General features: G+C 46.8%; 1 protein-coding gene across 1 annotated transcript in view; it reads left to right on the forward strand.

The window, feature by feature from the left end:
• Positions 1–2,553: 2,553 nt before the first annotated feature.
• Positions 2,554–14,733, forward strand: part of bcam (basal cell adhesion molecule (Lutheran blood group)) — a 49,496-nt gene continuing 37,316 nt past the window's right edge. The window contains exon 1 of the mRNA XM_053433085.1: positions 2,554–2,817. Within this exon, the coding sequence (XP_053289060.1) occupies positions 2,757–2,817 (61 nt within the window). The 5' untranslated portion in view covers positions 2,554–2,756. The remainder of the gene's footprint in view (positions 2,818–14,733) is intronic.

The following is a 14,733-nucleotide window of genomic DNA, read 5'->3' on the forward strand; positions in this document are numbered from 1 at the left end:
GGTATCTGCAGCCGTCTGCGTACATAACTACCTTCTTTTCCTTCCTCATTCCTTCTTTCTCTTTATTCATCACTTCTTCCTGCTGTCCCCTTATTAATCCCTCTCTTTTCCTTTCCATGTGTCCCCCTTGTCCTTTATATGACTTACACCGTCCTCTTCTGTGTCAGGAGGACAAATCCTTTCCCGTCCTTATTTCTCCTCTCCTCTCCCACAGCTCCATTAGGTAATGAGCTCATCCAGTAAATCAAACCCTCAGCTACTGTACGTACGACCAAGGGCCTTATGTAAGAATACCCCGTGCTCGGTTAAATCAGCATTCACCACAGCAATGCAGCATGATATACAGCGGGTATTATGTAAAGGCTCACCACACTAAGACCATCACCACAGGACATAGAACTTGTTAGTGGATCTCATGTCTGTGCAGCATGGAGAGGTGATTATTACAGGTTCGATAACAGGGATAAGTGGCTGTATTGATGTTAGATAGTCAGTGCGAAGGCTGTATCTCCCTCCTGCTGTCATTGCTCGGAACATATTGAGAGCATGACAGGAGTGAGAAGCTTAACTAGCTACCTAGGTCCCATTAAACTCTCAGTAGCCAACACACACTGCTGCCAATGACCTCTCAATGTGTATAGACCAGCGCTGTGCGTGCATTCCAGCTATCAGTGCATGCAAAAGTGGTGACTGCTCTGTAGGCTGCTCTGGCAAGTATTACCTTTCGTCTTGAAACGGGCCTGAGAAAATATTAACCAGCTGTTTTAGACCAGCTATGTTTGGAATGTATGTCTTTGAATGCAACTGCTCTGCCAGGGTCTATTATTACCTGCAGGGTGTGCCGATTATTTGCATAGCTCCAGAGTCAACCTGTCTCCAATAGAAAGAAAGATGGATGTTCTCGTCGAGGATTTGGATGGTCAGTGGTACCATCAAACCATCTTACGCAGGACTAACATCTGTTTTTGCTTTCCAAGTGTCAGCTTATAGGATTTGGCTTAAATCAACTTCATGGGTCACACAATACCCACTCTGAGCATTCAGACTGGAATTATAGCATTGTGAGTAAGCCACTTAGCCCCTCATGATAACTGTATATCTGAATTGTAAATACCCACATGGGTTGTCCCATATACCCTGTAAATACCCAAACAGATTCTGAAGGGATTACATGTCTAGGAATGAATGGTATGTCTGTCAATGACAGACAGCTTAGCCCAGTCCCATGAAATGGCCTCTGGTTTCTTTGAAAATGAAAATCACTATTCGAGACATAATGCTAGTTGGGGATGTTGAAGGTCTAAACCAGGGCCGGAAATTTGTCTATGAAAAGCTGAAGAAGGCCGCTTGTTTTTTCTTCAACCATTTAGTTTGGGGGAGAAATCTAGACATCTGGATAATGATTACTACCTAGTAGCCTTGAGCTATAGAGGGTGAAAACAATTCCTCATGTCTGCATATTCAATTTTCTACTTAATCCAATGTTAATTGTTCTAGAGCCAATTTTGTAATGGCTAATTCCCCAAATCTGGGTCATTACCTCCATCATATTCAGGCAATAAAAGAAATTAAACTATTAAGCAGAGCCTGGCCGACATAGAGTTCTGGGATCGAAGCCAAAACCGATATTAGGGAGTAACACATTTCTGATACCGATGTGACAGCCGATTATATATATTTTCTAAAAAGTGTTAATGATTGCAAAGACGTCTTTATCAAAAACATGACACATGTCTCAGAGGATTGATACTTAACATTTCTACCAGAAAGATTATCTTAAAGAACTTTTCATAAAAAAAGGCATTAATAAACAAATAGATAAGAAAATAAACACTGATATCGATATCTCTGTCTGTGAAAAGCTAATACCAGCCATGTTGACTCTAATCAAGTTCAAAAATAGGTTTACTATTCTGGGCTATAGGAGCAAAGAAAACTGTGGATACAGAACTTAGGTTATTTTGTCAAAGGTTTTATTTATTTATTTATTTTGTGGAGTCGCAGTGAGCTGGAGCTTCATGATAAAATCACTTGGGATTCTTGAAAGAAATCCTGCGGGCCCCAGTGGACCTGGGCTACTACACGATTAGTCAAGCAGGTCTTTTCACTGCAAGTGAGGTGGAGAGAGGGAGAGGGGAGGGGGTTCTATTGGGAGGAGGAGAAGGAGTAGGGAGGGAGGGGGGGGGGGGTCACCTTTTGTGCAAATATATCAACCAAGTGAACTGCCACCACCGGCATCAGATTTCTACGTGTGTGAGAGAGAGCGAGAGAGAGATAGAGAGAGAGAGAGAGAGAGAGAGAGAGAGAGAGAGAGAGAGAGAGAGAGAGAGAGAGAGAGCGAGATAGAGAGAGAGAGAGAGAGAGAGAGCGAGCGAGAGAGAGAGAGAGAGAGAGAGAGAAAGGGAGAGAGAGGCGCACTCCTTCAGCAGAGAGAGAGAGAGAGAGAGAGAGAGACAGAGAGAGAGAGAGAGAGAGAGAGAGGCGCACTCCTTCAGCAGAGAGGGAGAGAGAGAGAGAGAGGCGCACTCCTTCAGCAGAGAGGGAGAGAGAGAGAGAGAGAGAGAGAGAGAGAGAGGCGCACTCCTTCAGCAGAGAGAGAGAGAGAGAGAGAGAGAGAGAGAGAGAGAGAGGGGTCCAGAAAGCTTTGGAGCAGTGGAAGAAGGAAGAAGACTGTAACTGCTGCCAGATTCCCACTCTGCACGAAGACCAAAGAACAACGTGAATACTTTTGCTTGAAAAAGTTGAGAGAAGCGGACATGGACGGGATAATGTTCGGACGCGCGTCGGCCCTGTGCACCTTGCTGTCGGCACTGCTGGGTAAGTCTCTTTCATAGTTTCCGCGACATACTTTCTAAAAATGATTTCTCCCTCCACCTCACCTCGTCAAGGACGCGGAGCAGGTTGTTCATGGCTTCGGGCTTCAGGCGGCAGGTTTTCACTTTTCCTCTCCCGCAGAACGAAAACGTGTCCGTCCGCCGCCGCAGTGAGCGCGTCCGGAGCGGCTCGTTAAGTTCAATCAGACACTTTGTAGTTAGTCCGCTGCGTGTCGTACAACCTGTCCACGTGTTGCCGGGGTTCAGGATTTAACGATTTAATGTTTAAACTGCAGTGGAGTAAGTGGGTTTGGAAGAGGACACGTTACTGGGCAGCAGGTTACCGCACAACCCGGCGTTGCGGTGATGGTCCGCACTTTCTTTACGCACGTCTCTGCGCACAGGACTGCGGTGGCACGGGGGTTCTTACCTCCGGACACCGCACGTCAAACCAATGGGCATTAAATAAGTATAAAACATGTTGACTTTTCAAAGTAAAACTTTTTTGGGAAAAAACACAATGTCCACCTGTGGAAAATGTGTCCTTAAAAAGACAAAACATATTTAAACCATCAATGTCCACATTACAATTTGAGCCTCCTATTGTTTCTCCATCGGTTTCACCTGCAGAGTAGACTATATGGTTTTATTTTGAAGGCCCTGCTCATCCAGTCCTTCTCATGCTGCCATGTCTGGCTGCTGCTGCTGGGCTGCAGTTTCCAGCGCTTTGATGTCTGATCTGTGGGATTTGCGTCTCCTGTTTGGCAGAGTGCCTCACCCTCCTCACCCTCCTCACCCCTCACACCCTCCTCACCCTCCTCACACCCTCCTTACCCTCCTCGCCCATCAAGGCTGCCAGAGAGGAGCCGGTCTAAATGCAACTTGACTTTGGCCTTAAGTGATCTGTGAAGGAAGGTGTGCGGTTATCGACCAAAGCCCACTGCGTATTGGTCCCAGGAGCTGCTGTGGTTGTCCATACGTTTATTACTGACCTCAGTGTACTTTGTACGTTGACCTCCAGTGGTTAACGGCCCCTGTAGGGCATTAACAAGCTGCTGGTGAGATCATGTTGAACTGGTTTATATTCTCTTTTAGTGTAAAAATCTCTTATTATATGACATTGCTTGTTATCCGCATAAGTTGTGTTATAGGTTATTAGTTTGATGTTTTTCTGGGGAAATCTAGCGTAGCCGTCAGATACTCCCTTGAGGCTAATTGTGTTTGTCGAAATCTAATTTGCTAGAAGGCTTTGTGGTAATTTAGAGAAAGTAGTTTTCTTATTCCCAGCCAGAGCAGCAGCCTCTGGTGGTTTGAAGCAGGACGAGGTAAAGGGCGGGGCTGAATTGATGTCCGACACTACCCTCCCTCCATCTTTCATTTCCCCCTATAAACCGACCTGTCCCCAGTGGATCATGTTGTAATTCTCCTCACTTCTGCAGCCATTAATTGAATGTCAGATTTGTTGATCACTTTCACTTCCTCTCATGTTCCCATACTCCTCTCTTTGCACCACTTCGTTTCCCACATCTTCTTCTTCTTGTTTTTTACGATCGGCCTCTCCCTCTTTTCTGATCTCACCGACGGTTGTTGTCCTGGTCTGCCCTTCATGGAGCCTTTTAACAGGTGTCTAAATAAAGGTGCCCTGTAATTGATGGACGCTGTGTAGTTCACACATCCCTCTCTTCAGCTGCGGTGCACTGATTTAAAGGCTTGGGTCCAGGTGCTGAGCTCTGCCGCCCTGAAGTCTGGTAGAGTCTCAGAGAAGGAGGGTATTTGTTCTACTTTGGTGCAACATGAGTTTCTTCAGGGAAAAGCTTTGCCAGGTCTCTTTCTCTCACTAACACACACACACACACGCACACACACACTAGCATACCTCCCTCTAATAATAGCAGCTCTTGTTGGGTCTCAGTGGGATTCTGTCACACAGACCCACATTTTCACAATTAATGGTCACACTCTTGCAACTTGCAACTATGTCAGTGTTGCGCATGCAGTGCACTAAATAAAAACCATGGCTCACCGAACACCTGGGTGTGTGTCTACTCATTTCTCAGCCTGTATATAGATGTTCATATTTCTGACACACGGATATGTGATGCATGGGAACGCAGGACACCCCGAGGAGCTCAGCATGCCTGTGCCCGGGACCGCACTGACCCTTTGCCCCCCCCCCCTCCCAGACGTGTTGTTAAATGACTCCACCTCTACGCTTCTGAGATGCCACTGCGGTTTCATTTGCAGCTAAGGCCTCCACAGAGGAAACATGCAGAATTATAATTTCATTTCAGGTGTCTTCAAAATTGTGATTGCCTTCTGAAATTAGAAACAATCACCAAGGAAATGACAAAGAAAAGTCATGTTTTTGAGTTAGTCAGTCTTAGTTGCTCTCTTAACTTAGATTGGTTTTGAGAGGGGGGGATAAAAAAGAACAAAGTCACCTTAAGGTAAAGAGACCAAACAAGAGTCAAATGATTAGATGAGTCCGAGCTAAGCTGTAGCAGCTCCATAGTGTTCAGAGACCGGTGGAAAGAATCATTGTGACAAGCATCCGCTCAGTTCAAGGTGTTCACCACTAACACGCAGCCTCAGCCTCTTTGTCTATCGCTGCTTTAATTCCCACAGTCATTTCCTCACTTTTAATTTCTCTCCCCCCTGCCGGCGCAGCATCAAACGTGCACCCCTGCAGCCATGTGTAATTATTATGGTATTAGGCCAGAAAAAGAGCCATTTAGCCTTCAGGAGATAAAAACCAGGGGATGGTTTTTTTTAACTCTGTCCTGGGGCACTTGGTTTTTGACTTCTGTTTGTGCAAGCACCCACGTGTATCCTGGAATGTATGAATGCAAAAAACTCTCTTAATCACTCACTGATAAAATCCGTTCACCTAAGTGTGCATTCACACAACTGCAAAGTAGTGTACAGATACACACATATGTGCTGTAAGAACACACACAGACACACACAGAGAGCCTCCCAACTGCAACGTTCTAGTGTTATGCAACACTGGAAACCTTAGCTCGTATAGCAGTGAGTGACAGATTAATAGCTGCTGGTTCGGGAGAGCAAGTCCATGTTTGCCCCCTTGTCATTTGGGCCCTGGGGATTTGCGGGGGGGGTCTTGGAATGGTTGGGTTGTTACTACTGAGGTGATTCATTCCCTCGTGTGTGTTTGTGACATTGACGGAGGAGATCACTGAGATGGAATGAGTGGCATTCCTCTGGACACGCTGGAGCTCGCGCTGCAACGTGTGTGTTTGTGTGTCATCACTTAAAATTCTGTGGAAAAGGGGGTGGGGGGTGTCGGGTGGGGTGACCCTTTCTTGCTTTTTAAAGCCCCCTCTCACCACAAGTCACAGGCAGTAATCCACGTGCAAACATGCAGCCTCAGTGTGGCCGGCCTCTCACCACACAGAGCCAGTGTTACAGGTGTAGAGACGGAATCTGTTCACAGCCGCGGTGCATTCTTGTGGTTTGACAGGACGTCACTCAGCAGGGGTCCCCAGTTAAACATCAGTCACTCACAATAAGAAGGCCCGTTCCCGCTGACTCGCGCAGGGAAGTTCATTAAGTAAACACTGAACTCCGGGACACGGGTTTGAGCTTGTCAGCCTTTCACCCAACTTGTGTTTATTATTGAAGGGCACATTAAACCTAAGAAGGAAGTTTGGCGCTGATGTTTCCTAGTGAGCACCGGTGGGAAACCGAGCATCAGGAGATGAGGGGTTCTAAGCGTGTGGTTCATCCTGGTTTGAAGTAACTAAGACAGGATGAGACAGAAAAGTTTCATGGCCATATCCTCCCAGGAGCTTCAAAAGAGTTGAAGCCACGCACACACACGCACACACACACCGACACACACACACACACCACACTTCCATAGAAACTCATAAACACAATCAAACAAAAGCACCAGCTTTGTCTATGTCTCTGTCTCATCCCTTCTTATCTCTGTCTGTCTCGGCCTGTCTCTCCATTACCCGACATTCTTTCGGTTTTGTTCTTTACAACGACACTCGAGAGGAGCTCATTGGACGTCCAGCCCCGCGTGTGTGTGAGTGCGTGTGTTTGCTTGCTGTGATTTACCATGTTGCCTTTTGCCCGTTCCGACCACTGTGCTTTTGTGCGTGGGTCACAGTTAATGACCCTTCATAGCATCAGTAAGATTGCCTGCTGTGTTTCAGTGCCAGAGAGCTCTGTTTGCTTTCACACCCATCCCAGGAGCCCCATTCCTCAGCAGATTTATGGCTGCTATTAATGATTTGGATATAAGAATGACCATCCTCCCCCTGCTTGGCACGTTCATTGCTTTTCACTTTCCAAAGCACAAGTTAAGTGCGGTGTCAGCCTCTGCCCCTGTCCGTGTTTGAATCTTCAAAGCAGGTTTATAGGTCTGAAGACGTTGAGTTTACTGTAAGTTGAAGATGAGAAAGTGGGGGGGAAAAAAAGAGAAGAGCAAGGGAAGGACGGGAGAAATCAGAGACGGGGGGGGATAAACACAGATCTTTTGATGGGATAAGAGATGATTAAAGCCTGAGCTTTTTTTCTTGCTACCGTGCAGGCTCCTCTCAGGGGAGGAAGAATGGTGGCGATGGGTGATTTCAGATGCAGCCTTGAAATGAGGCTCCACATCTGTGTGTGCGTCCTTGTCTCTACATTTGATGGTTGTTTTGGTCGCAGGGGCGAGGGGGCATGGGGGGGCTGGGGGGTGGGGGTGGGGGCGTTGTGTTGAAATTCAGGGTTGGAGCAAAATTGGAAATTCACAAAGCTCCAGTGGGAGACGAGGTTAAGTGCTGCCAATCCATTTATCAGCAGAGTGCCGCAGCAAGATGAGGATAATTTCTCAGCGTGTGCTTTAGTAATGTACAATGCAGCACTGGGGTGAGCACTTTTTAGCCGTGCGCAGGACAAATCTGCACCAGCAAGGAAATACGATAAACTACATATTATATATCGGCCTCAAAACATTGTCTTCTTCAACACTCGTCTTGTGTCCGTCCCCGTCCAGCTGTTTGGATCGATCAAATAGCACGAACGTGGGGCTCAAGCGAACAAAGGCGATAGAGGCACAGATAGCAGCAGTGCGGATCAGACGGGAGGACTATGTCAGGATTGAGGAATACCAATTAGGGATGGGGAATGCCATGGAAAAGCCTGGATCTGCGGCCAAGGAGATCATTTTCCTGGCAGCGGAGAAGAAATCCTAACCCCTGCGCCCCTCCAACCCTAAACCCTCCATCTGACTGCTGGCTGGCAGGGCGTCCTCTGGGAGCCCCGCAAGCTGTTGCTTTTCAGACATCAACAGTTGCCTCAGCAGCAGTTGCTGAATTCCCCCCCCCCCCCCCCCCCCCCCCCTCCTCCTCCGACTACAACACACACACACGCTCACTTGGGTTCCATTACCACCTTGTGTCTTTCTACACCGCCAGTCTTTGCCCGGTGTGGGGGAAGGAGAGGGGAAGTGAAACTCTTTTCGGTTCACGCACCCTGCGTCTAACTCGTTTGCCTCTTCGTTATTTGACATTTCAGAAAATGCTCCCGGAAACCGATTGCACATGATTTTGAACAGCTCCCATGTAACCGAGGCAAATTATGAAGCCTGGGGACAAATATTTAAATTCACCTCTGACCCAGTGGTTCTTGCTTCCCAGGGAGTGGTTTCAGAAATATGATGGTAGAGGAGCCCCAAAGGATTCTTCTCCTCCCTTATCTATATTGCATGATGATAACCAGGAGGGTGACTTAAAGTTCACTGGGCTACAGAAGTTTCTGTGTTTACATGCGTTATGTGCACACACACTGTACACACATAGCTCACATTGTCCAATCTCCCGTCTCCATCTGTTGGAGAACATTCCTCTGCGTCCCCCTCACACCCCACCCGACTTTAATCTGGTTAATGGTTAAGCAGCAGTGGTTAACCTCTCCGGTGAGGCTGGTCACTGTTTGACAATAAGATCCTATTCCTTCAACTGGGCCGGGGGGATCTGGGAGACTGGAGTGGGAACTTTAATCCTTCACGGTGGGAAGGAAGAGGAGGAGCAGTGCGTGGAGGAGGGGAAAAGTGGGATGGTGTGTATGTGAGACCCAGAGGTGGTATTTGTGTTACAACACAGGTGTTTGGTGCTGTGTGTTGGATGTTTGCTATGACTTCACGTTTGTGTGTGTTTGTGTGAGAAAAGGGGGCTCCCAACGTTACCTGAGAGCCAGGCCAGGGTGTCGTCACCGAAACAGATCCAGTGTCAGTTTTCAGGCTTCCTGAGTCAGGCCACTTGCCTAAGGACATAACCCGTCTTTGTTTTATTGAGGTTTCACTTACCAGAGCCCCTCTGAAACAACTACCACAGCACAAAAGTTCCCTTTGCACCTCTGCACCTGTGTGAACTTGACTTTGAAAGGGAGTAGAGGGGTAAAGTTACTACGCTCTGACTGTTAATGTTCTCATCACGTCAGTTCCTCTTCCTGACTTTAGTGTGAGTTATTTTAGTTTCCTCTTAGTTATATTTCTCCCTGGAACTCGTTTTTGCGGTCTCATTAATGCACCCTGCATTTGCCCGGCTCTGTGAATCATCACCTCCATCACCGTGTTTTCCTATCTCTCCATCTCTCCCACCCCTCTCTCTCTCTCTCTCTCTCCTCGTTCAACCCTGTTTCACCCTCCATCCGTCATATGTCATCCCTGCCAAGGGCCGTAGGAAATATATGTATCATCATGACCATGTGTTGTTTAATCATCGCAAAATTCTGAAAAGTAGGAGCCAAGACAAGCAGGGCGTCTCAGAGCGGTGGTGATTTTTAGCACTGGGAGAAGGCAATCTTTTTTTTTAACTGACAGTTCAGCTAATGGCAATAATCACAATCCAGAAGGGCTTTGACTTCCACTCCCTTCCCACTGATGTACATGGACTTTCAAAGTTGCATCACTTCTGTGCTGCAGTGGTAGAAAGTCCTCCATTAGGTGAAGTGCATTTTTCAAAGCTGTTCTTCGGTCGGGGCCATTTTCCAGGAATACAAGCAGAGTCATGTTTCACAGCATTGTGTTTTGATTCAGTCTACCAGGAAGAAAAAATACAAGCTCTAAACCTGCTCCATATGAATATTTAATCCAAAATCAATTGGGTTTCAATTCGGTTATGGCTCCATCAGGCTAAATGATTCCCAATTACGTGTCTGTGCAATCTGCAGAACAACAAACGTGATGGATAGTTATTGTGAGGATAATGTTGGACTTACAGAGTGGCTAACTGATTTAGCCTCTTGTTATTAAGGGCTAAAGTAATTATAAGCCCGGTGTTTTTCCTCGAGAGCATCTTGCATTCAGCCCCGACGGCCATGTTGCGGCAGTAAGTCTAAATTTAGTTAACTATTAGTTCTGAATGATTATCAAGCTGGAGTCAGCTGAACGTACTGTACATTGACGTTGTGCTTTACTCGTGAAGGGTGAGTACGATAGATACTCGGCCATTGCTGGCTGCCGTATGGAGTGTTGAGAAGGGCTGAGAGCTTTTGGACAGGCAGGGTGGAGGACCCTCTTTGATCCCCATTCCCCACTCACATCACACATCACACACACGCACACGTACGCTCACACACAACACACACACACACACACACACACACACACACACACACACACACACACACGTTCGAGAATTGTCTCCCTGGAGAATGATGGAAGAAGCACCAACTCCCCATATCAATTAGCAATTTGGGAGTGTGCGCTCCACTTTGTGTGTGTCTGTGTGTGTGCATTGAAGGCAGTGTGCGAGGGTGGGGTTGGTTAATGGCAGGGGCCAGAAAGGACACATGTTCAATATAAGGCCTGACAAAGGGGGACAGGCAGAGGGAGGGAGGGAGGGGAGGAGGGGAGGATGATGGAGCCTTCAGTATGTCACTGCTTTTCATTTTCTCTTCTATTCAGCTTCTCTTTTAGCCTTGAAATCAATATCAGCATAATAATAATAATAATTCCCCACATTGAATGCATCACATCCCACTACAACCAACCACATTTAAAAATAATAAGAAAAATAGATTATGTTCAGTGGAACAAAATGACTAATTTTGAGTACAATTATCTTGGAATAATTAGTTTGGACTGAAGCAGCAACCAATTATAATTTCCATTATCTGTTAAATCTGCCAATTATTTTCTGCTTTTAATTATTTATTTGTTTGGTCTATAAAGGGAAAAACCCGAAAACCACAGCTGCTATTTTTGAATGTCTCCATTGGTTGGATTTAGACTGGGGTATATTTGTTTTTCTTAAAAAATACTTTACAATCTAAAAAACTGTTGCTGATTATTATCTACTGTTTGACTAATCACCAAAGCTCCAATTTGGATGCTACTGCAACATGATATAATCTGTCATTACAAGATGAAACATGAAATCAATGAAGCAGGACTAGAATGGTGATGAAGCAGCATAGCAGAGTGTCTGCCCGGTGCAATCTCAGCTTGTACACTCTGCGGCTAAAAGAGAGTGGTATCAAGTGCCATGCAGTACTTTGTAATACTGTGTATGCATGAGTATGAATATTGGCCTCGAGTGCTGGAGGCAGCACGAGAGCCAAGTGAATTCAACTCAACAGTGTTCATCTCGAATCCTAATGCGCCTCAGTTCTCTGGTGCTGCGGCCCTGGGACTCCTCACTGCTGCACTCATAGCTCACAGTGTTTTAGGGAGGTCTCTTTGTCTCTCTGCACCTGAACAAGGCTACATTGTTAAGACATTCCTGTAGGCTGTTGGAATGCAGGTATTAATACTGGCCTGATTACACACACACACACACACACACACATACACACACGCATACATACACACACACACAGACACACACACACAGCCAAGAGGGAGACAGGGAGAGGGAAGGAAGGAGAAAGGAATGGAGAGGAGAGGAGGTGTAGAGTGAAGGGAGTGAAGGGAGTTGGGGCACAGTGAAAGGGAGAGCCTGACGGCCGGTGGTACTTGTTGATGTTTAAACCATGTGCACACATGGATGACAACATGCATGTGCAGGTATTCACGTGTGTGTGTATCTTTTAGCTTTTTCGTGAGAAGAGATGTCTGGTTTTTTTTAAGTGTGTACAGAGTGTGTATGTGTGTGTCCGGAATGCACACCCCTTTAACTGAAGTAACATGCCAGAGTGTGCACGTGCGTGCGTGTTTGTGCACGTGTGACAAAGGGGAGAGTTAGGGCTGGGTGTATGACAGGGCTTTGCTGTGTGTGTGGGCACCCGTCACTTGGAGCAGACGGGGCTGCTAAGAGCATGTGAACGTTTCTGAAACCCCAATGTGAACTGGAATCCAGACTTAACAGAGGTTATAAATAGGTGTGTGTGTGTGTGTGTGTGTGTGTGTGTGTGGGTGTGTGGGTGGGTGGGTGTCCAGACCCACATCAATGGTGGTACCAGCTGGTGATGGGACAGCGGTGGATTTAAGAGGAGGAGAGCCCACCAGTGCACTAAAGGGCCTCACGTGGCTAGAACCACTAGCCTTTCTCTTTGAGGATTAATAACATTTTTAATATAGTTGACCATAAATGGGGAAATCAAGGTTTAATTAAAAAAGGGACAATTCCTTAATTGTTTCCTTTATTTCTCAAATTAGTCTCCTGCCTCCTTCTCTTCGTCGAAAGTTGTCGCCTTTCCCGATGTGCCGTGTGCCACATTGTGCCCCCATGGTTGTGGCTCCCAGTTGCCAGCTGGTGGCACATGATCCAGGCTGTCAGAGTCAGAGCCTGTTCTCCTTGGCAAGGAAGTAAGCAAGGTACAGCTCGCCAAAACTCTACCATCCACCACCCTGCACCCTTTTCTGTAGCCCCTCACCCACGCACATCCACACACACCCTGCCTCGCTCCATCTGTTTGTGTGTGCCTCAGTGTAACGGCTCAGGAGAGCATCAAAGCCAGGCCCACCATCGGCATGACAGGTAAATCAAAGTCAAAGCACACTAACACCAAGCTAATGCTAACCCTCAACTCACATAAGCTGCTTTCAGACGTGCACTGTAGTCTGCACATTCTCTTGAAGTTTTCCGGCGGGACTGAATGTGAGAACGTAAACATCAGAGTCATTTGTTCTTTTCCAGGACTTTTCATTTCAGACCCCTCGTGAAAATGTCCAGAAAAAGAGAGGGCACGTCGGATCCAAAGTGCAAAACACTAAAATGAAAACTAAATCTCTCAGGATGAGAAAGAGGTGCCATACATGTAAATTATCCTGAAAAAGATCTCAACTAGGAAACACAGTAAGATTTAAGAGATTTTGGCAATACTGGTCGCTGCCTCCTGCACGCTCGATACAGGAGCCACCCATCGCAGGAATGCTTTGTGAACACGTCTGAACTGGACAAACTCACGAAAGTTTCAAGACCCAATTTTTCTGTAAATTTTCAAGGGTTGGTGTCTGAAAATGGCCGTAAACTTGACGAGCATTTTGAAGAGACATGGAACTTATGGTTACAGAGATACCGCCCGACACAATGGCACACTTGTCTTTGTGCGGCTGCCCACCTGTTCTCTCCTCCCACTCTTCAGCTGGATCCAAGTATCAGAACAGGACCTCCTCCTTCATCGACAAACTTTCTCTTTCCCCCGCCAACTGTGTGCTTTTTTATTTCTTTCCCTCTCTTTGCCGTCTCCCATGGGCAAGGCGTAGCATATTTAGCGGGGACAAAGGAAACGGTGGCAGGGACTGAGAAAGAGAAGAGACAGCTGGACAGGGACAGACCCCAGATCATGTAGCATGTGTTAACTTACAACACCGTCTGCACCTCTTTCTCTCCGTGTCCTCATTTCTTCCTTTGTCGTCTCCCTCCCGTCTTTTGACATTTTCACCTTCTTCCAGTTCCTCTTGTTTCTCGGACGCCCCCCCCCTCTCACTACTGCTATTACTGCCTCTACCAAATAGAGTTTTTGCTCAGGTGATTTGTCACAGCATATCCGTCACTGCTCGTTCTCTCTACTTCTTGTTTCTCTCTGACTGTTCCCGCTCCACTATGTGGTCGGAGCCCCTGCAGTGGATTATCAGTCAGTTGACTCACAGAGGGCAGCCAAAGCCTCCAGTGCAAATATGAAACAATGTCCAAATGATTGGCCGGTTGGCTTTGGACCGTGGAAACAAGCGTCCCTATCAGCCTGAACCAGACTCGGTTCACAGGTCTGCCTGTAAACCACATTACCCAGTAACACAGAGACACAGCAGCGCTTCTGTTTGTTTGAAGCAGCTGGCTTGTTGGGGCCACACCGTCCAAAATGGAGAGAATTATCAGATATGTTTATGCAGACCTGTTATCACTTGTTTTCACACGAGGTTATTATGCATGTGGGTGGGAAGTGGAGTTTGCAGAAATCACGTAAAAGCCAATAACGGTGTGTAACAGAGACCTGCACGCAGTTCAGATGGTTATCTCAGGGGCTGGTGAGGTCATGTTGAGCTGTCATATGTCTACCGAGTGTTGTTATAACTCAACTTCTCACTTCCTACAACTGGTCAACAGCAAACATGTCACTCAAGACACTTCCCTGCAGGAGCCCTGTGCTTTGTCTGCACAAAATGGTTGTATTTTCTTATATGGGATCTTGCATCATGCAGCTTTTGTGGCACAGCAGATGTGTTAGATGTGACTAATTATTCGCAAAATATTGTGGATGAAGCAACCAGTTGTTGTGATTTATGTCTCCAGAGGGCGGTGAGCATCTGGGTGCTCGTACACTGAATGTATATGATGCCTTTTTAATCAAGAGAACACACTGTACTCAATCTACTGGGAGATTTGGAGCCCATCTGTTTCACTTGTGCACGACTTGAACCTAAAGCAACAGTGTTACCTGCCACCTCAGCCTGCGGTTCCCAGCTCATTATGGAGATAGGACGCCGGCTTCCCTGCCTCCCTGCTCCCTGCCTCCCAGCTCC

This window comes from Pleuronectes platessa, chromosome 10, assembly GCF_947347685.1.
Source record: "Pleuronectes platessa chromosome 10, fPlePla1.1, whole genome shotgun sequence".
Taxonomy (NCBI): Eukaryota; Metazoa; Chordata; class Actinopteri; order Pleuronectiformes; family Pleuronectidae; genus Pleuronectes; species Pleuronectes platessa.